Source organism: Eleutherodactylus coqui, chromosome 1 (assembly GCF_035609145.1).
Source record: "Eleutherodactylus coqui strain aEleCoq1 chromosome 1, aEleCoq1.hap1, whole genome shotgun sequence".
Classification (NCBI taxonomy): Eukaryota; Metazoa; Chordata; class Amphibia; order Anura; family Eleutherodactylidae; genus Eleutherodactylus; species Eleutherodactylus coqui.
Window position 1 is genome coordinate 160,145,475 of NC_089837.1, and position 22,863 is coordinate 160,168,337.

Below are 22,863 nucleotides of genomic sequence, written 5' to 3' on the forward strand. Positions count from 1 at the left end.
ACACTGTGTGTGGCACTATTAAGAGTTTTTCTTAATATAGGCATTAAGGATTTGTGCGTGGCAAACCCTGCAGAGAGGAGTCATCACTAGGAGAAGCCATCATGGCAGCTGGGGTCAGTAGGATGAGAGAAATAAGTCAGTGATGATGTCACCTGTGGCCATTGTTTATTCTGCCTCTGACTATCTGATCAGTACTGTAGTCACTGTATGGTCAGCAGTATGATAATTGGTGGTAGCACTCTTATTTGCAAAATGACAAGTCCGAGTATTTATTTATCATACAGGTCATACAGGGAGTTGTTTCATATGATACAAATATTACAGGGTATGAACTCACTTTGCCATTTATTACTGTATTGATCTTCATACTGCTGTTCTATTTACTGAGATTAGTTCTAGGTCTGTATTTATGCTACAAGGTCAGCTCTGGTGGCGTATTTATGTTGTGAACTTGGTTCTGGTGTTATATTTATGTTATGAGCTTGATTCTGGTGCTGTATTTATATACTGTGCTTTGTTCTAATGTTGTTTATATGTTGCGAGCTTGGTTTTGATACCATTTTTATGTTACAGCAGGCGTGAAATCATAAATGGGTGCGGGCAGGGTTAGGGCATGGCTTAAGGTTAAAAGAATTTGCCGCGGCATACGTAGTGTGCTGCATGTATTCTTTCTCTTTGGAGAGCCCTGTTTTAAAATCCTGAATTTGCGCATAGTTTAGTCATACGTAGGAACATAAAATGGTGAATACTGTTATAGTTAATTCTCAGTGTACCCTTATTCATGCTTGAACTTTGGTAAAATACCCTGTGAGTCATGGATTCCATGTATAGACTACTGAGCTATTCCCTAGAATACGTTATTGTATATTTTGTATTAAGACCGATAGTTGATATGTAAATATTGAAAAATTTTGCTAATTATTCACTGAAACAGTGTACCCACCGGAAGACAAAGGTGTGTAATCCCAGCAATTCACTGAGGGTCTCTTTTCTCTGTACATTTCACAGAATTGAGGATCATCAACTTCATTGCAGCACCATTCTTGAGACAGGACTTCCTCATCTAGAGTACAAGTTATAATTGTGGTAAAATACACTAATCAAAGTGAAATGCCAGCTAAAACATCACTGTTATCCATGTTAGGCTGCATTCCCACGAACGTATATCGGCTCGGTTTTCACGCCGAGCCGATATACGTCGTCCTCATGTGCAGGGGGGGGGAGGATGGAAGAGCAAGGAGCAGGAACTGAGCTACTGCCCCCTCTCTGCCTCCTCTCTGCCCCTCTGCACTATTTGCAATGGGAGAGGCAGAACAGGGCGGGGCTAATTCTCAGAATTTAGCCCCGCCCCATCCTGCCTCCTTTCATTGCAAATAGTGCAGAGGGGTGGAGAGGAGGCAGAGAGGGGGCGGGAGCTCAGTTCCTGCTCCTGGCTCTTCCTTCCTCACCCCCCCCTGCACATGAGGACAACATATATCGGCTCGGCGTGAAAACAGAGCCGATATACGTTCGTGGGAATGCAGCCTTAGGTGCTGATTATAGAACTAATTTCTCCATGTCAAGGTAAATCTGAGTGATTAGCATTTTAAGGTTTATTTATTTAGAGATTGCAGAATCTTTTAGACATTTTTGAGTTATGCAGGGATCGGTGAGATTCGCGATTTTAACATTACAAGTCCCATAGACGCCTGCAGAAAAAAAAACGCTGCGAATTTCGCAGTGAAAAAAAACTGTAGTGGGTAGTCACCCTTAAGAATCAAAAGAAAACGGTATTTTTAAAGGATTTATTCATATCATTGGGGGTTTTGGTTAGCCTCCTGAGAAGTCAACACACTCTTTGCACCAGGATAGAGGGCTAGTACCTGTTCTCTTCCCCTGACTGTTGTGTTATAATGGTATAACTGCTGAAAATGGTAATGTGCCATTAATTGCAATAATAGCCCAATTTTTTAAACTGTACTGTGTTGTTTATGCTAATTGTATCTACAGAGGCTGGGCACTCCCTAATGTGTAGAGTAAGGCTGTATGCACATGGCCAAGTCGGATCCCGGCTGCGAGATCTCACAGCAAAATCTGACCCTGTGCCGGTCACTGACCCCCGCACATTGGAGAGAATGATGTGCTGGCGATGACGCGGATAAGCAATTGCAAGTGATTTCCGCTCGTGTGCTTAGAAAAATCATTTTACATTGCAAGCTATGAACGGACATTGCTGCAAAATTCGTGGCAGGTGTCTGGCCGCAAACTCCACAGCAAAAATCCATCCCTGTGCATTGGGCCTTAGAGTTAGCAAACTGTTTCTGTGGTGTCACCATTTCTTTTTTAATTGAAGACATCAGAAACAGTTTTCCTGGATGTGATCTTGCCAGAGGATAAGGTGTCAGTCAGAGGAATCTATTGTTGGTGCCCTGCTTCTGTCTTGACAGTGGATGTGTTGATGCTTGTAGTGTCTGGGGGTGTTAGATATATCAACATTACTGTATGTTTGATGTTTTGCGCACAATGAGTGTGTGGAATATATTCAAACTTTGTGGGAAATTTGCCAGAGATCTAAGCCTACAAAGCTGCCAAAGAGCATTCTAGTAGATTGTCGAAGAGAAAGAGAGGCCTGGGAGTGACGGAATCCTATAGAAGAGTGAGGTCCATCTGGTTGTTGAGAAAGACAGAGATAATGAAAGAGAGATGGGTCCTGGAGAGAGACTATGGGATTAGCATGTGTAATTAGTAAAAGTAAGGAATCGTATAAATGGTAACAAAGAGTGCAAGTTATTGTCAAGTTGTATTGTGTGCTGTTAAATAAGTAAAATGGTACTCCAAAAGTGGTAATATTCCAACTTGAAACTTTGCAGATAAACTGTGTTAAATGGACCATTCTCTGTTCTTTTGTAGCTACTGTCATGCATGCAGAGCTGGTCAAGGTGATTCTGGATATGGGCACTGACTTAGTTGTCACAGATATCCCCTGTGGGTTTGGGCATTCACATACCAGAGGCTAGTGTAACCCTGCAAATATGCTGTGGTAAGGATACAGACAGTTAGGGCAAGAGCTTTCAAAGATCTTGGGCTACAACCTGACCTAAAACCCCTTGAGGGGCTTTTGAAGCTGACTATAACAGTTTTTTTTTCTGTTCTGCCATCTAAGACGTTGTGCCCACCAAGTGTGTGAAGTAGCCACTAAGCTTTGTACCTCTTATTGATTGCAACCAGTAAACTTGTGTTCCACTGTAGTGATATGCAAATAAGGGAGATGGAATAATACCTCCACAGTGCCACCTATTGGAAGGCAGCATTCATTCAAGCCAAAGTTAAACTCTTTATACAAGCCTTGTAACAATGACTAGGAATTACTGCAGTGATAGTAACTGCGAAGAGTTGTGCTTCTACCTGAGATAGTACATAGTTCCTGTCATCCCAGTAGCATATAGTGCATCCCATGCAGGTCATTATCATGACGCACCCTGTACTATGAATACTGTCTGAGCTCTAATTTTGGCTATAATTCTAGAGTATTCATTTATACATTTATAATAATTTAATTTCATGAATTCTTGAGTAACTGGACAGAAGCGTGTCAATAATTAGAGGAACCAGGTTAGGAATCCTCTGATTTCATTGATGCCAAAGATATATATATATATATATATTTTTTTTTTTAATTCTTTTTTTTTCAAATGAGGAAAAATTATCAATTTTGTTTAGCATTATATAATTAATTTATATTACTTCCACGTCCACAAAAAACATGCAGAATACCTCGAGCGGCATCAGTTAGTGTAAGTTTTTTTAAAACTAAAATTACACTAAAAAAGTTCAGCTGTGAACTATCCCATCTCTAAAGCATAATAATAATCCTCTTACCAGGCACAACAGGTGCAAATGTCCACGTCCTTTCCTGAAAACCTTCCAAAAAATTGTTTTTCAAGTTGTACAAACATCTTATGCCAGCTCCAAAGTTACTGGGGAATGTCGGCCGGAGCATCCTTACAGCAGGGGATTGAGCTAAAACTATAGAGTAAATTATATATGTTATAGGTCTGACTTCAAATATTATACTTTAAGACTCATGTGCTGTTGTGTCAAAAATTGAACATTTTTAGCTGAGCCATGATTTCTTTACGATGCGTTACTTATCGCCAAAAAATAAATGTAGGCTAATCAGCTGATCTTGTCACAGATATTGGTGGCACATCACTAACAATGTCTAACTGGCAGGGGTTTCTGGGTGGTCTCATGAATGTCCATTATAGTCACTGGCCGTCCATGGAGCCAACTGGTAATAGTTGAGTAGAATGGACAGAAAAGAAGTGGCACATAATGGAAAACTTTTAAAAATAAAGAATCTTAACACAGAACATAGATAATGTCAGAGTCTAAAAAAAGTGACATTAATAGCACATCTGACAACAAAGCTACATTCAATATATAAACATCCTTTTTGTAACTTCTTGAACTTTAAATTAGTTCGTTAAACATACGTAAGTAAAAGTTAAATTGAAGTGACAATAAATGCATTTTTTTTGTCACTTTTCCAAAAACTTATATACAAGTGGCCATTTAAAGTTCTGGCTGCAAAAATTCATTAAGGCCCCCTGCACACGGGCAGAAATTCTGCAGCAAGATTTCCCGCAGAATTTCCGCCCGTGCCCGCCTGCATAGAATTGCATTTTTTTTTTCAGGCAAAATGGCGAAACCCCAGTATAAAATCAGACACAAGCTGTTATAGTCAGTGGGTTCCGTCAATCGATGCTGGTTTCTGTCATTTTGACAGATCCAACAGCCTTCTTTTTAATCTCCAACAAAAGACTGGTAATGTGAACAGAGCTGAACTCCATGTTTAAGCAGTGGATTTTGAGTGTGTTATCAGAAAAATAGAGTTCTGACCTCTGTTAAAATACATCAAGAAACTAGTCAGCACAGAATATTGGCTTCCACTAAGAAGCTTTCAAAAAGCGGACATTCACTTTAAGAATACACTATGTACACATTTCACTGCCTTTTTTTCATACTCACTGAGAAAAAAATGCAAGACTAAAATATATCCTTTTTTAATATTAGACTAAAACATTATAACTTCATACTCAGGATTGATTGTCTGTCATTTGTATTTGCTATACTCAGCAGCTTTCGTATTTTCAGTACTTCATAAGCCACCTCTGCTTTTGCCCTTAGGAACACGTTGAAGTCCAATTCCCTAGCTCTATCTCATTGCTGAAGATGAAAATTCAGCTTTTTACTGTTCAATCACTAAATGCAATTGCAGCTGGTATTGCTATTTCTTTCTACATGATTTCATCAGCGGTCTATATCACCATCTATAGGCAGATTCTATTGCTGTTCAGTTCTGCACAGCGTTCTTTTTATCTGACATTGGTATTAGCCATGCCTTACTTAGTGAACAGTAGAAAGCACCCAATTCATGGCCAATATTCAATCCTGAGTATGGAATTATAATGTTTTAATCATGTATTAATAAAGGTTATATTTTAGTCTTGTATTTTGCTCAGTGAATTGACTAACTATTGTTGTTGTTAGCCATTTAGTCTGCCATGACCCTAGGTGACCCTAAAGGCGAGCTTCCTCCATGTTTTTCGGTTTTGCACTGCTTCTTTCAGTTGTGTGATATCCATGCCAGTATTGGCTCTGACAGTATCAGCCATCGTGCTCTTTGTCGGTCAGGTCTTCTTTTGCCACTGATCTGTCCAAGCATTATAGATTTTTCTAGCGACTCTGCTCGCTTACATGGCCAAAATACGTGAGTCTAAGTCTAGTCCTCTTGCCCTCCAGTGATATATCGGGTCTCATATGATTCAGGACATCTCTGTTTGTTACTCTCGTCGTCCAGGGCATATGCGGCAGCTTTCACCAACACCACAGCTCAAACGCATCAATCCTCCTATCAGATTTTTTCGCAGTCCAGCTTTCACATTCATACATGGCTATGGAGAAAATGGAGGTTTGCACTGTCCTATGTTTATTTGCTATAACGATATTCCTACTTCTCCAGATTTTGTCCATGTTTAGCTTCGCCCCAATGCTATTCTATATTTTCTCTCTGGCACAGATTATCCAGCCTAGTCAATTTTCGAACCAAGGAAGATAAAGTCTCACAAGCATTCTATGACCTCATTGTTGATTTTGATTTTTAATTTGGACATTTTTTGCAGTTATAATTTTCAGTTTGAGGCCCATTTTTTAAGCTTTCAGTTTTAATCTCACATATCAACTGCCTCAGACCTGCTTCTGTTTCTGCAGGCAGAGTTGCATCATTTGAGTACTGGAGATTGTTGATGTTTCTGCCATCTATTTTCACCCCGATTTCCAATTCGTTTAGGTCCATTTTCCGCATGATCACTTCCAAATATAGTTTAAACAAGAAGCGTAAGAAGATGCAGTAATGTTGGATGCCTTTGCTGATCCCAAATCAGTCTGTATCTGTATACTGTGTTCTCACAGTGGCTTCTTGATTGGTATAAAGTGAGTTTATCTGCTTGACTTGCCAATACGCTCAACTCTTGTAGGGCCTGCCATAGCTCGACACAGTCAAAGTCCTTGATGTAGTCAATGAAGCACATGTAGATATTTTTTGATTAACTACAGTTGACTAACTATAGTCACACAATTTTTTTTCAGTAAAGAACATACTCTAACTGGAAACGAAAGGCACAAATCTAGGCTAAAAGCAGTAAGCAAATGTTTACATGATTGGCATTTTCTTCAGTGGATCTTTCCTGTTTTTAAAACAAAAGCTTACCCTACCTGCTTTAGTTGTTCTGTATCGGAAGTCAGCACACCCCTGCTGATATAAGCATGGACAAGACAGTAAGCTGGCATTCCACTGAGATGCTGATGGTTGTGTAGCGTACCAATCCAGACATTTCATCCGACTGTTGTTTACAGCATTACTGTTCAGTGTATATAACCACAGACCCGTCATATCTGGAGCAGGAACATAAAATTAGAAACACATTAGAATACTAAAATTGCAAATGTATTTTTGCAACTTTTTTAGAAGAGGAAAATATAAAAAGAAGAAAATATTTTTTATACTGTGTAAAATAACTGGAGTTAATTTACAGCATGAAATAATAGTTAAATATAATATAAATATAAATTAGATTAGACACATTACCAGAGTTATAACCAACATAGTTTGATGGACGATACTTCTCATATGCGGGTCTTCTCATGATATCATCATTTTTGAAAAAATTATTAGATATTCCACTAGGCAGTATGAAAAAAGATAAATGAGTGCACTTACAGGATATCACAGTGATGTATTTAAAATGTTACCTAATCTGCCTGGATCATCTACAAAATGCTTACATACATGTAAAACATCAGCATTAGGATTTCTTTTTAACTGGGGCAAAATAAGTATTTGAACTTGTAAGACCCAAGTAACAACCATTGGTAACTATAGCAAAGTATTCTGGGTATAAATAATTAACTATAGATAAATAACTATATGCAGCTCATAGCACGGCCGCTTAAACTAACCATGTAAGGTAATAGACAATGCAAAGCACACAAACTTTGTGTAGACTGATCGTGTGATTATATTCTTTTCCATACATTTTTTTATTCTTGATACATTTGGTTGGTTAGTAAGAAGTAGTAGATAGATGGAAAGGACTGCAGGATCAGTCTACAAGGGATTGTTTTGTAGTCTGTAACCATGGAGACACATAAGAGAAATGTAAACCAGTCTGTGGAGACACATAGACTGCATAGAAACAGTAGACGAAAAACGATGACAATTTTTTTTATCAAGACTATTTGAAAAGTTGCAGCATTTTTGTTTTATGCATTAGAGCAGCAAATATAATTGGTTGAAAAAGATGTACATAGCTTGTTATATACTAAAAATGACCCTAACTTAATCTATTATCATTTAATTGGTTAGCAGTGATTGAAGTATTTTATATGACATTAAGTGTTACCTAGAATATCCGATTACTACTTCAGAAAGGTGATTTGACACATCCCAGTTCATACCGCCATCCTTATACAGCATCAGGATATAGGAAACAAATCCATCAGTAGTTAACACTGCCTGGTAGGTGTTGGTCTAAATAAATGTAAAGTATAGAATAATATTGAAGAGGATTCATCTCATCTCATCAGCTCACATTCACAAAACTAAAAGATTCCATGTAAATATTGGGCTTTTTAACCAAAAATACACACTATCTAGAGTCCTAAAACTGTATACAAGCTTTAGGCTGACTTCACACGAGCATAAGTGCAATTGCATGCGCCTCAATGCAGTGTATTTGCGCACTGAACAAGGCTTTTTTGCGCATAGCGTATAGTACAATTCTTTTTCTGCCCACAAGGCATATACATGTGGCAAACAAATGCACTGATTGAAATGGCTAATTGGTTCCAGGTGTGTTCTTTTTCCAGCGGAATTATGCAGCGATTCACGCATCTCCCATTGACTTCTATTGGGACCTTTGGTGCGCAAATATGCAGAAAAATAGAACATCTTCGATTTATTTTTGCATGACCAACAGCATGCACAAAATATGGAAATTTGAATGAACCCATTGAAACCCTATTGCAGTGTTGGCGAACCTATGGCACGCGTGCCAAAGGCGGCATGCAGAGCCCTCCCTGCTGGCATGCGTTGCCGCTGGCTGCCCACCACATCAGGTATTCACACACTGTGCTGCTAGCGGCGCTGATCCCGGCCACACTGTGACGTTAGTGTGCAGCTGTGATCCTCCTCCCCCCTCCCCCGACGTCTCCTCTTAGGCTCTGCGAGAGCAGGGGGAGGAGGCGTCCAGCAGCACACTGACGTCACAGTGTGTGCCGGGATGCATATTAACTTTTTCCACACCACTTCTGCCTTATTCAGCAATTCCAGCAACCTGATTGGCTGTTTGGGTTGGCTGATTCACTAAACAACCAATCAGGTTGCTGGAATTGCCGAATAGGGCAGAATTGGTGTGGAAAAAGTTAATATGCTGCCAAATCGGCGCAGAGCAGCAATGCTGGGTAAAGGAGGGGCAGAGCTTCCACGAGGAGGAGCGGGTAAGTATGTGGGTCTCGGGGGTGTCACTATCACAGTGGGGGCCACTGGGGGGGGTCACTATCATAGTTGGGGTCACTAGGGGGGTGTCACTATCATGCTGGGGGCCTCTGATGGATGTCACTATCATGCTGGGGGCTGCTGTGGGGGGGGGTCACTATTACCGCAGGAGCCGCTGTGTGTGTGTGGAGGGGGGCACTATTACTGCTGAGGCTGATAGGCGTGGTGTCACTATTACTGCTCTGGGGGTGTCACTACTATTGCTGGAGCCGCGGGGGGTGTCAATATTACCACTGGGGGGGTCACTAGTATCTCTGTGACTGCTGGGGGGCACTGTTACAGCTGTGGGCGCTGTGGGATATCACTATTACTGCTGGGGCCGCTATGGGATATCACTATTACCGATGGGGCCACTGTGGGATGTCACTATTACCGCTGGGGCCGCTGTGGGATGTCACTATAACCGCTGGGGATTCTGTGGGATGTCACTATCACCGCTGGGGCCACTATGGGATATCACTATTACCGCAGGGGGTTCTGTGGGATGTCACTATTACCGCTGGGGCCGCTGTGGGATGTCACTATTACTGCTGGGGCCGCTGTGGGATGTCACTATAACCACTGGGGCCACTGTGGGATGTCACTATAACCACTGGGGCCACTGTGGGATGTCACTATAACCGCTGGGGATTCTGTGGGATGTCACTATCACCGCTGGGGCCACTATGGGATATCACTATTACTGCAGGGGGTTCTGTGGGATGTCACTATTACCGCTGGGGCCGCTGTGGGATGTCACTATTACTGCTGGGGCCGCTGCGGGATGTCACTATAACCACTGGGGCCACTGTGGGATGTCACTATAACCACTGGGGCCACTGTGGGATGTCACTATCACCACTGGGGCCACTGTGGGATATCACTATTACCGCTGGGGCCACTGTGGGATATCACTATTACCGCTGGGGCCGCTGTGGGATGTCACTATAACCGCTGGGGCCACTGTGGGATGTCACTATAACCGCTGGGGGTTCTGTGGGATGTCACTATCACCGCTGGGGCCACTATGGGATATCACTATTACCGCTGGGGGTTCTGTGGGATGTCACTATTACCGCTGGGGCCGCTGTGGGATGTCACTATTACCACTAAGGGCCGCTATGGGATATCACTATTACCGCTGGGGGTTCTGTGGGATGCCACTATTACCGCCGGGGCCACTGTGGGATGTCACTATTACTGCTGTGGCCGCTGTGGGATGTCACTATTACCGCTAAGGCTGCTGTGGGATGTCACTATTACCACTGGAGAATGTTTACATGTGGTGGAAATGGGCAGGGCTGTTTCAAAATAGACAGGGTGCAGATTTTGGCTGCTTTTTGCATGCAAAAATGCCGCAGAATTTTCCCCAGAAATTTCCGCTGAGGACATTCTGTAGCATTTCCACATCCAAAAAGTTGTCAAAATAGACTTGCTGTCTATTTTAAAGTGGCCTGTCCTTTTTAGAACGACGGGGGTAAAATCGTACATCGCCATAAGCCCCGCCCCCTGACATGTTGGCACTTTGTGATAAATTAGTGGGTCTTGGGTTGCAGTTTGGGCACTCGGTCTCTAAAAGGTTCACCATCACTGCCCTATTGTCTGAGTATGGCGTGCGCAAATACGTCCATGTGAAGCTGACCTTATACTCAAAAAAGCTAAAACATAAACAGTACTTATATGCAGGAAGTTAGTATGGTAAAGGGCATCCGTGACTACAGATGTAGCAAATGCTAACTTGATATTTAATGCCTTATGATAACTTAAGTACAGTGTACTACAATGCTGTAAATTGAATCATCAGGATGCGCCAATCATGTTAACAATTGCTGCATCTGTATAAATTATACAGTATATAAATATATATATTCACCTGGGAATCATCATCCTTTGCCGGATAGGCTAGAACCTTGTCCCAGGTGATCTTCAGCGTCCACTGAGCAGTGTACGAAGTATTCATGTATCTACTGATCATCTCCTCCACTTCTGTTATAAAGCTTTCATTGCCTGAGCTGCACTTGATGTATTCCTGTTTTAGTTACAGATATAATTACAATTTAGTTCTAACTGTATTGAATAATGTGGTTTAAAATGGTTTACCATGCTCTACTACGTGCTTCAATGCTACATATCTGTGAAAAAATTCATTTAGTCCACCATCTTGTCATTATACTCCATCATGATAAAGAAGATTTAAATGATTAATATAGTGTGCCGAGTTTAAAAAAAAATTGCTTATGCATGCAACAACATTTACGTCTCCGCAAAAAGGACATACTTTTGTAACAATGTGATGTACCACCTGACTATAGTCTGGATCAGAAAAAGGAACTCATACTGAAGTCTTGTGTTCACTTGTATGCTTTTTTATTGGGCGTTTTAAACTGAAGATCTAATGTCGTTGGACAAATGTTCAGTCTAAGGCTATATATTATGATATTACACTAGAGGCAATTTTAGTCTACGCAATAATGATGAATATATTTATATATTATATATATATATATATATATATATATATATATATATATATATATAAAATATGGCTGGCACCACATGCAGAAAGGCTCGGGAGACTCGAATCACTTGCAATTTTGGCCTTTACCAGCGTTATTCCACATATCACAGCAAACAGTTGAAACATACAATGACTGAGCGTTCATGATCCACAGGGTCCCCATCACTATCCCCCACCCAGGGTGTCTAAAGGGCATCCTCCTCTATCAGACCTTTGTGACGGGCCCAAACTGGTCCACACAGACCTCATGCTCCGGTCATGCTGGCTGGCAGCCATCGTTTCCCTGAGTGTGGCAGGAACTTTTATGTTACTTCCTACCATACCCACAGGTGTTCTCTCTCATCTCTAGTACTAAATGCCTGTCTACAGCCACCTGCAGTCCATCTAGGTGCACTGCAGCAGCAATATATATATATATATATATATATATATATATATATATATTTGTTACGATGGTGTTGGCAACTAAGCACGGGACCAACACGATCGTGACCAATGGAAGGACTAGGGTACGCACACGGGTTTCTGGCAAACTGACCCTGTGCTACATGGGAGGAATGGCATGGCCCTACCTAAGCGGGGACATTGCCCCAATAAGGGCAGCCCAGCGGTCTTCAGATCTGGGCCCTAGCTGATCCTAGGAGCCACACACTAGAACAGGACGCATTCACATGCCACATGACATGGACTGAACAACAGGACACACAGAGCAGAGAACACAGCATACAGCAGCCACAATGCAAACACTAATAGCAGATGATAAGCTGAATATAAATGCGAGGTGTTAGTTCGTACATTGGCCAATGAACTTAAGCTGCAAGCCCCGGCAAGGCCCCTTGTATCTTGCAGTCCCTACACTAGCAAGACACATCTACTAGAGGGCCCTAGGGGCCAACCTAGCGCAGACATAGCAAACAAACTCAGCAGACCACACTGACACAAAATAAACGTACAAACGGACATGAACCACAAAGCACAGATCACACAGCAAGCTGCAACAGAACACATAGCAGGTAACAGGACACATGTCACAGATACATCCAAACAGTACAGGACCAGCTTCAGACTGACCAGGAGCTGGGTTTATATGTAAGCACAGACCCAGGGGATTGGCTAGCAGGAATTATCACACCTGAGAGTGCTGTGCTGCTGGAAACACAGTATTACAACATGTCTCAGCAGCACACGTAACAGTATTCTTATCTGTAGTTCCAGAATAGCTATAGTTTTTATAGTTCTTTGTATGAGTTATCCTGAATGGCATACAGAACCAAGAGAACATAAAAAACTTTTTCTACAGTTGTCACATAATGCAGGTTTAGTTTATATCATACTTACTCACACCCTTTTTTCTCTAATAATATGCTGCTTTTACCTTGTAGTAAGTAGTTCCCACATTTTTGGAGAAGTCGGCATCATCCCAGAACACAGCAATGGTAGCCACATTATAATCTGCAGTAAACCCGTTGGCGGGTGGATTAGGGTAAGAGAAGATGCTACTTTTGGACAGGGGAAAGATGATTTGCCCATTGTCAGTGTACTGGGAAAACAGAAAACCACAAATTCAGGTCTGATACATCTGTATGTATATTTTTTAATAATAGAACATGTTGCAGATATGTGCCTGTCAATACTGTTGAATAATAGTAATATAGCTTATTTTTTACAGTGCTTAGGTGCTTGATTATAAAAGTATATGTACTATATAATTAAAGGTCATGAATATAAATTAAAAAAATGAAGCAACTTTGCACTGTGTCTTGATTAAAAACTCCCCAACGTTTTGTTTCTACAGTGCCAACGCAGACTAGGAATTTCCATTGTAAAATGCATCAAACTAACTCTTTGCAGTATATGATTCTGTAGTCCTATTCCCTTCTATGAGTCCTCAACTTCCAGGTAAACTAGTAAATGTACGTTAGCACAGAGAAGGGGAAAAAATGGAGAAAACATGAGACTGAAAGACTGCAACACTACACTATACAAGATCTGTTGTTGGAAAAAGTGTCATTAAAAATTGGGAAATTGAACCCTATAATGATCAACATGGCTTTTATTTTCTGTTTTCTAATCAAATTTAAAAGAAATTCTATTAATCAGGGCTTGTTTTAGGGGGTGACAAATTGGGCAATATCAAGGGGTCTCCATTAGCTAGAACTCCCTGGAAAGATGGGAACCCCAAGAGCAAACTAAAAGCAGCAGCAATATCTAGAAACTACATGGCAATATTATGTAGACACTTTAAAGCGACCTTCCGGTCCTGGACAAATAAAGATGGCCACATCGCTTCTCTGACTACCTGATGCAAACTGTATATTAGTATGCACTGGTAGTCTAATATACTACATGCCACTGTAACTGTCCAGCACTGCTCAAGTGGACAGCACCCAACAATCAAAGCAGTGTGTAATGACTTAAGGCCCATTTACACAGAAAGATGATCGCTCAAGATTCATTCAAAAGATAACTTGAACAGTAGTTTTAAGCGATCATTTTGCATAAACTACTAAGTATATGCTTAGCTACTTAGTAGCTTATTAGCGTGCAAATAAAGCCTTTCGATAAATGCAGATAACAGCAGTAGGTCTGTTATCTGCATTCAGCTCCATTGTTCTCAAGCGGGACTGCAGCTGAAAGAATACCATCAGTGCTATCCCACGGAGAACTCAGCATCTGATAAGACCCCACAATGATTTTCAAGCTGGTTTTTCACCTCCACCTTTGGTCCATATTTTGGAGACTGTAATGTGAAGCTAATGCAAATCAATAGGACTATATTCACATGGACGTTTTTTGTTTTATTTATTTTTTTAAAACGCAGCATCACCGCATTTTTGTGCATTTGTCTCTGTATAATATTTCTTTTGGTAAAATACGGATTACTGTTTTTCCAGTAGAAAGTAGAATATACAGAGGCAAATACAGATCAAACAGTGGTGAAATACTGAGGATATGCAGTTTTAATGTCATCTGAAACACGTCGGTAATATGCATCCGTATTACGGAAGTGTTACGGTATACTGAGGCCACTTTCAGTCGAACGTTCTTTAAATCTGTATTTGGTCTGAATTTGCAGACCAAAATAGGGAGCTGATATAGATCTACATATCTATTCACATGGCCATATTTTTCTCGGCTGTTTTTTAAAAACACAGCATCACCTATTTATTGCATTTTTGCCTCCATATAGTTATTACCTTCCACTGGGCAAATACGGATCTGTATCTACCTAGTAGAAAATAAAATATACAGAGGCAAATACCTGTGACATATTATTGTAATGTCATCTGTAACGCGTCTGTAATATGGATCCATATTATGGACATGTTACAATACGCTCTTCTGAATCTGGCCTAAGGGAGTATAATTTGGATTCAGCACTTAGACACTATAAAGTGATATTATGTACACTTCAGGGGCAATTTTATGTTAGCGATATATGAGAGCCTTCTATCTATCTATTTCTATCTAAGGCTAGCTTCACACGGCCAAGATGCAGCAGAATCCGGCTGTGACCCCGGCTGGTGACCCCACATATCTGAATTATCTGTAATGTGGATGACCAGGAAGGCTCGCAGGCGGTCATACGCAGTACAGATTTTTTTTCCAATACTTGCATTTCCTTCACAATCGCTAGGCGATGACACGAGTACCCGTGGACCAGACGCAATGTTAATTGTGTATAGGTTGTGGGTCATCTGCTCAGAGTCCACAGCAATCGAGCATGCTGTGATTTTTACTCCACTTTGCAGAATACGCAATTCATATCCACAAGTGTGAAGGAAAAAGTACATGCCTTTCAATGCGTGCGATTTGCTGTAAGTCCTCCACGCAGGCACCAATTGCTGATTCCACAATAGGAATCCGGTCATGTGAAGCTGGCTAAGGGTTCTTTGTGCCCTGCTGAGCTGTAGAAGTCTGCTGCTAGTATCCACAACTAGACAAGATGGAAAGAGCTGACTGCAACTCCTTCGTTAGTCTATAGGAGTTGGAGACAGCCAATCCATAGGTTGAAGTCCTAGAGTTGACATGCCACAAATATTTCTTATCAGTATACTTTTGTAATCTAAACCTATAAAAATCTGACCTAGTTGTCTATAAAAACCTACCAAACAGCAGTCTTCATTTTCTAGAGCAGTTTTAAGAAAAGAAAGCTGAGCTCTATTGCTAGGGGAAATAAGGCCAATTTTTCTGTTAGACAATTATGATGAATGATGCCCACTATGAATGCCTGAGGCAGTGCCTGATAGGGGCAGGGCATAGCACATTGACTCCAGGAATACTAGAGAGGACAGTAATGAGCTGCCCCCTTTGACCTTGCATTAGACACAGTCAGACAGAAATACTATTCAAAATATGACAGTTGTCTGGTTCAAATTGCACCAAAAAAACTGTCTTACATGCTTCGCACCACAATTATGATGCTATGTCTCCTTTTTGACTTTGTGAAAAGGAGGCATAGCCTAGATTGTGACAACAATTTCACTAAATTGCTCCAAACGCCTGGCACAGTCTTTGGCGTAAACAAAGCCAACTAAAAGATGGAAAGGTGGCCTAAATTAGAGTAGACCGTCTTAAAATTCACAGATTTATCATTCAGCAGAGCTACTCTGATAAATCTGGCACATTTTAAGACTGTCTAGTCTAAATTTGCACTAACTTTTGGACAATATTACTAAATAAGCCCTAGTGTATCTGGTTTGCCAAAATGTCCCTTTAAATGTATACTTTTTATAGAGAAACCCACTAATTGTTTGTGAATGCATGCTGAATGGTACTTACTAGAGATGAGCGAACGCGTTCGTCCGAGCTTGATATTCGTGCGAATATTAGGGTGTTCGGGATGTTCGTTATTCGTAACGAACACCATGCGGTGTTCTGGTAAATTAAACTTTCTTCCCTGAGACGTTAGCGCTTTTTTTTGGCCAATATAAAGACAGGGAAGGCATTACAACTTCCCCCTGCAACGTTTAAGCCCTATACCACCCCCCTGCTGTGAGTGGCTGGGGAGATAAGGTGTCACCCGAGTATTGAAATCTGCCCCTCCCGCTGCTCGCTATGGATGCATTCTATATGCGCTCAATGGGGCCAGCGGCAGCAGCGCTGACCCCATTGAGAACATATAGAAGACAAATCCTTCTTCTCTGGCACAGCTGTAACAGCTGTAGCAGAGAAGAACGATGTTTGCCCATTGAATTCAATGGAGCGGCAATACAGCATGTTCCACTGAATGCAATGGGCTGCCGGCGATCGCAGGATGAATGGTCGGAAAGGGGTTAAATATATAACCCCTTTCCTGCAATTCATCCAGAAATGTGTTACACTAAAAATATATACCGGCGTATAAGGCGACGGGGCGTATAAGACGACCCCCCAACTGTCACCTTATACGCCGGTAATACAGTGGAGCAAAGAATAAAAAGCATTACTTACGTTTTTAGATGATCTGCGGCGCTCCTGCAGGCTGTCACTCCCTCCTGGTCCACGGCAGACAAGCTTTCTCCACGAAAGACTTTAAATCCCTGCCTCCAGAAGCACATGTGCCTTCAGCCAATCACAGCCAATGACAATGATGTCATTGAATGGCTGTGATTGGCTGTGTTTCTGGAGGCGGGGATTTCAAGGCTTGAAATCCCCGCCTCCAGAAACACAGCCTATCACAGCCATTCAATGACATCATTGTCATTGGCTGTGATTGGCTGAAGGCACATGTGCTTCTGGAGGCAGGGATTTAAAGTCTTTCGTGGAGAAAGCTTGTCTGCCGTGGACCAGGAGGGAGTGACAGCCTGCAGGAGCGCCGCAGATCATCTAAAAACGTAAGTAATGCTTTTTATTCTTTGCTCCACTGTATTACCGGCGTATAAGGTGACAGTTGGGGGGTCGTCTTATACGCCCCGTCGCCTTATACGCCGGTATATATTTTTAGTGTAACACATTTCTGGATGAATTGCAGGAAAGGGGTTATATATTTAACCCCTTTCCGACCATTCATCCTGCGATCGCCGGCAGCCCATTGCATTCAGTGGAACATGCTGTATTGCCGCTCCATTGAATTCAATGGGCAAACATCGTTCTTCTCTGCTACAGCTGTTACAGCTGTGCCAGAGGAGGACGATCTTTATGCTGACAGTGGGGGGGGGGGGGGCACTCTTGCCGCTATTGTGGCTTAATAGTGGGACCTGTGAACTTGAGATGCAGCCCACCATGTAGCCCCTCGCCTGCCCTATCCGTCACTGTGTCATTCCCATCACTTTCCTGAATTGCCCAGATTTTCACACATGAAAACCTTAGCGAGCATCGGCGAAATACAAAAATGCTCCGGTCGCCCATTGACTTCAATGGGGTTCGTTGTTCGAAACGAACCCTCGAGCATCACGGGAAGTTCGTTACGAATAACGAACACCCGAACATTTTGGTGTTCGCTCATCTCTAGTACTTACATAAACTATATGCATGCTGTGTAGTACTTACATAAAGAAAACTTCTTAGCTGGTTCCCAAAGGGAAATCCCATCACTGGTTGGAAGAGAGGAGAGTTGAAATCTATTCTTCTCAAGACATAGGTTATGTCACCAGCACTATCCCCATAGGCAAACAAAGGAACAGCTGGAATGTAAAACATGTAGCAATTTGGTTACCTATATAATGTGAATGACCAATGGATTAGAAGATTATTAAAGGGGGTTGTTTTAGATTAGAAAAATAGTTTGTTTTTCAGAAATAGCCCCTCTTGTCCATAGGATGCATCTTGTATTGCAGCTCAGTTCCATTTAAATGAATGAAGCGGAGCTGAGTAATACAGACAAGAGTCCAAAGTTTGTAGAGAAAGACAGGCTTTTCTTTCTATTCTCAGACAATCCCTTAAAAGACATCTAAAGATACTGAAAGCAAAGCCACCTCACAAATAGAGATGAGCGAACCTACTCGGCCACACCCCTTTTTTGCCCGAGCACCGCGATTTTCAAGTACTTCCGTACTCGGGCGAAAAGATTCGGAGGGCGCCGTGGGTGAGTGGGGGGTTGCAGCAGGGAGTGGGGGGGAGAGGGAGAGAGAGAGGGCTCCCTCCTGTTCTCCGTTGCTACCCCCCGCTCCACCACACCTTCCCCCGCCCAGCGGCGCCCCCCGAATCTTTTCACCTGAATACGGAAGTACTCAAAAATCGCGGTGCTCGATCGAGTAATTACTCGAAACGAGTATATTCGCTCATCTCTACTCACAAACCATTACCTCTGCCACTGGTAGAAGATACTGGGGCTGAGTTAAGCGTAGTGCTTCTTGGAGGGATCCCATATGATGAAGAGTTATCGTTTGGATAGATTGTATTATGAGTAGACACTGTTGACACTGTATCTTCTGCAGTTGTAGAAACAGATATATGAGCTTCTGTCCATGTTTTGGTGGAGATTTCATTATATGTACTGCTGTGTTGGGGGGTGGTTAGAATTTCATAGCTCACGTTAGATGTTTCAGATGGGTAGACAGGTATAGATATATAATTAGATAATGAACTTTGCTTCATAGGGGAGACGGATAAGGTATGCAAAGGTTTGCTGGTCTGGAAGGCAGTATGAATGGCTGTTGAAGGGTGGAGATCTGAGACAACCTTAAATGTACTGCTTCCACTACTGTCTACAGATGAAGTAAAGTCTTTCTCGATAGATGCTAAAGTTGGAAGACTTGTGGTTTTATTAACATAACTCGTGGTTGATGTACTTTTCTCAGTATGAACTGAAGACGAGGCAGACATCTTATTACTAGTTATAACACTATCTGTAATGCTGGGTTGAGTTTCCTTAGAAAATAGCCGTGGTATTAAAGTGGTAAAATGTATTGAAATATGAGACTCGTGAGATGTTACAAATTTCAGGGGGTTAGAAGTCATAGCAGGGCTATCAGCGAGTCCTAAATTTGTCTCATTGTTTCTCCTAGTATTTCCAGTCAAGTGTGTAACAGTTGGTTGACTACTTGCTTGATTTGTATATGTAACATTTTGTCTTTTGTTTATTGCTCCCACCGAGTACATCACATTTGGTAAAGTAATTGTTGAAGTTTTTGATAGTGAAACATTTGATGGTCCATTAATAGTCTCTTCTGATTGAGTAACATTTGGTTTATTATGTGTAATTCCTTTTGGGTGTGTATCCTCTTGTGTTTTTCTTCTTTCCTCTGAGAATATGCCATATGAACTTATTGTAACAGTTGAATTTGTAACATATATTCTTTCACTTAACGGTATATTGGATGTTTCACCTGAAATTGTCGATGCTTCTTCTAAATATTCAGCTTCTTGCCCATTGCTCGTTGTTTCGTCTGATTTTGTAGTAATTGCTGTGGCTTCTGTAACTCTACGAATGGTTACTTTTGAATGTATAATGTCTTGCCATGTACTTTTTGATGCTATTAAGTCTGTAAAATGAGGACTTTTACTTGATGTGCTTTCTGATTGTGTGACATTTTGCCTTTTACTTGCTGTTTGTAATTGTGTTATCTGTGGCATTCTAGTTGTAGTTTCCCCTAATTGTGTAGTGTGTAATCCTTTCGTTGTTGTTTTTTCTATATTTGTTGTACCTGGCCTTGTGCTTGCTTCGGAAATTGCAATATTTGAATATTCACTTGGTGTATATTTAATGAGTGTATTATGTACAGATTGATGCGCTTTATCTGAATTTGCTCTTGCATGCCTTGCTCCTTCTGAGTAGTTGATTGTTTCTTTAGAGTGTGTAACTTCTGGACTTTTACTTTTTTTATCTGAGTATGTAATATCTTCACTTGAAAGCAGAGTAATTCCTGTGAATGTACTCATTATTTCTGAGGTTGTAGCCTGATTTCTAGTAGATCCTTCTGGTTGAGTGGCATCTTTCCTCACACTTGCTGATTCTTGTAATTGTATTACTTTTGGTATTTTACTAACTTCCTCTAGGTTTGTTACATCTTTCATTTCACTTGCTTGCTCTGTACCAGTAATGTCTTGACCTTTCAATGTTGTTCCTTCTGAAGATAAATTATCTTGCCTGCTTGATATTCTTTTTTCTGAGTATGTGACGTCTTGAGATTTGCTCATGGTGTTGTCAGAGTATGTAAAATCTGGTACTTGACTTGTTATGTCTCTTGAGTAGATACCATCTGACTTCATGCTCAATGATATTTCTGCATTTTTAACATTCTCTGACCTTGCACTTGTTTCTTCTGAAAATGTAACATTTAATCTTCTACCTGTTGTCCATGCTGAAAAAGTAGTCATCGGATTTGCACTCAATGAAACGTCTGTGTTTGGAAGACGTGAAGTTTTATTTGACGTTATTCCTGATTGTGTGCCATCCTTACTCTTAACCCTTGTTATTTGTAATTGTGCAGCTTGCTGCTCCCTACTTGTATCTCTTAATTGTGTATCATGCTGCATACTACGAATATCTCCTAAAAGTGTGACATTTGGCCTTGAACTGAGGTTTGGGACATCTGTACTTTCAGTTATTGTTTCACCAGAGTATGTAGCAACTGGCCTGCTTGTTCCTGCTAAGTATGTACCCTCTTCAGCGTTACTTGTTTCATCTGCAAATGTACTATTTGTCCTGTTAGTTGTTGGCTGAACTAAGAATTTGGCTTCTGACTTTGTACTCACTAATACTGTAGTCACATCTTCATTATTCCTTGATGTTTCTTCTGAATGTGCGTCATCGTGCATTTCACTTGTAATTTGAAATTGTGTAAGATTTGGCATTTTAGTTGTTTTTTGAAAGTTTGTAATATTTGCATGTTTCGTCCATGCACTTGTTTCTTTTACAACATTTGGCCTTTTAAATGTTGTTCCTACCGAGAAGAAACGGTCAAGGCTCTTAGATGTTCTTCCTCCTGAGTGTGCAAGATCTGTCATTTTGCTCACGGTATTTTCCGAATATGTAACATCTAGCCTTGTAGAAGGTGCATTTGTTATACCTTCTAAGTGCATGTCCTCTGATCGCTTGCTCCCTGTTATCTCTCTGCTTGTAACTATGTATTTTCCTGTCACATTAGCTGGTCTACTTTCTATTTCTTTTGCTTGCAAGCTATCTATGTGTTTGCTTGTTTCTTGCAATAAAGTAGAGTCTGTCTTTGAAGTACTTTTGTCATCTTGTTTGGTAAGATCCAGATGTCTACTTGTGTCTTCCGATTGTGTGGTAAGTGGCTTTTCACTTGTTTTTTCTAAGTATATTAGATCAGGGCTTCTACGTGTGCCTGCTGAGTATGTACTGCCAGGATTTATATTGACGGATACCCCTAAGTTTGTAATTTGTGGTGTTTTATTTGATCCTCTTTCTGACTGAGTGATATATCCACTAATTCTTGGTGTTACCTGTGAATGTCTTGTGGTTTCTTTTAATAATGGAACATCAGGCCTTGAACTTTTTTCCTTTGGAACATCTGTGTGTTTAATAATTGTTTCTTCAAAGTCTGGAATATCTGTTGCTGTACTTATAGCTTTAACTGAATGTATAAAACTTGGCCTTATTGTCATCATTTCTTCTGAATATGGAACTGCTGGCATTTTGCTCACTGATTTTGGGGGGTATGTAACATCTAGGATTTTACCTGTTTCGGCAGAGTTACTACTATGTGACTTCTTAGATGTTTTTCTTGACAAATTGTAAGTCCACTTATATGCACTATTTTCTGTGTGTGTAAAATCTGGAATTTGACTTGTATTTTCAGATAATGAAAAATGTGGCCCATTACGTGATGTCATTCCATGCGTGTTTGTCATTTCTTTGTCTGTAGTACTAGAATCTTTATTTTTTGCTCTTTCTTCTGAATTTGTACCAACCGTATTTTTTCTTGTTACTTCAGAATAAGCGATGTCTGTTCTAGTACTTGTTTTCTTGTCTGGGTAAAGAGTGTAAGGTCTTGTACCTACTAATTCTAGATATGTAACATTTGGACTTGTATGCAATATTTCTCCATGGTATGAAACATCCGGTGATTTACTTGATATCTTTTCGAATTGTGTGATATTATGCCTTCTGCTTATTGTCGTCTGTAATTGTGTAACTTTGGAGCGTGTATCATCTGCATTACTAAATATTTTCATAGAATGTGTAACATTAAGAGTTTTATTTAGCATTTTTTCAGAGAAGGTAAAAACTGGAACTGCACTTGTTTCTTTGGAATGTCTCATATCATCCATGCTGCTTGCAGTTTCTCCTGTATTTATGGTATGAATTATGCTTGTAAAATCTTGAAATTGTCTTTCCTCTGTGCTTTCAGTATTATTCAGTATTTTATGTGTCGTTATATCT

General features: G+C 40.8%; 1 protein-coding gene across 2 annotated transcripts in view; it reads right to left on the bottom strand.

Annotated features, from left to right (window-relative positions):
- The window catches only part of LOC136627389 (mucin-4-like), a 96,962-nt gene extending 74,352 nt beyond the window's left edge, over positions 1–22,610 (bottom strand). For both annotated transcript variants that reach the window (XM_066602447.1, XM_066602439.1), the window contains exons 1-9: positions 18,821–22,610; positions 18,066–18,199; positions 12,970–13,134; positions 10,950–11,105; positions 7,944–8,071; positions 7,130–7,224; positions 6,757–6,936; positions 3,859–4,005; positions 944–1,063 (exon numbers count right to left, since the gene is read on the bottom strand). In XM_066602447.1, coding sequence (XP_066458544.1) covers positions 944–1,063; positions 3,859–4,005; positions 6,757–6,936; positions 7,130–7,224; positions 7,944–8,071; positions 10,950–11,105; positions 12,970–13,134; positions 18,066–18,199; positions 18,821–22,331 — 4,636 coding nt within the window. In that variant the 5' untranslated portion in view covers positions 22,332–22,610. The remainder of the gene's footprint in view (positions 1–943; positions 1,064–3,858; positions 4,006–6,756; positions 6,937–7,129; positions 7,225–7,943; positions 8,072–10,949; positions 11,106–12,969; positions 13,135–18,065; positions 18,200–18,820) is intronic.
- Positions 22,611–22,863: the final 253 nt, after the last annotated feature.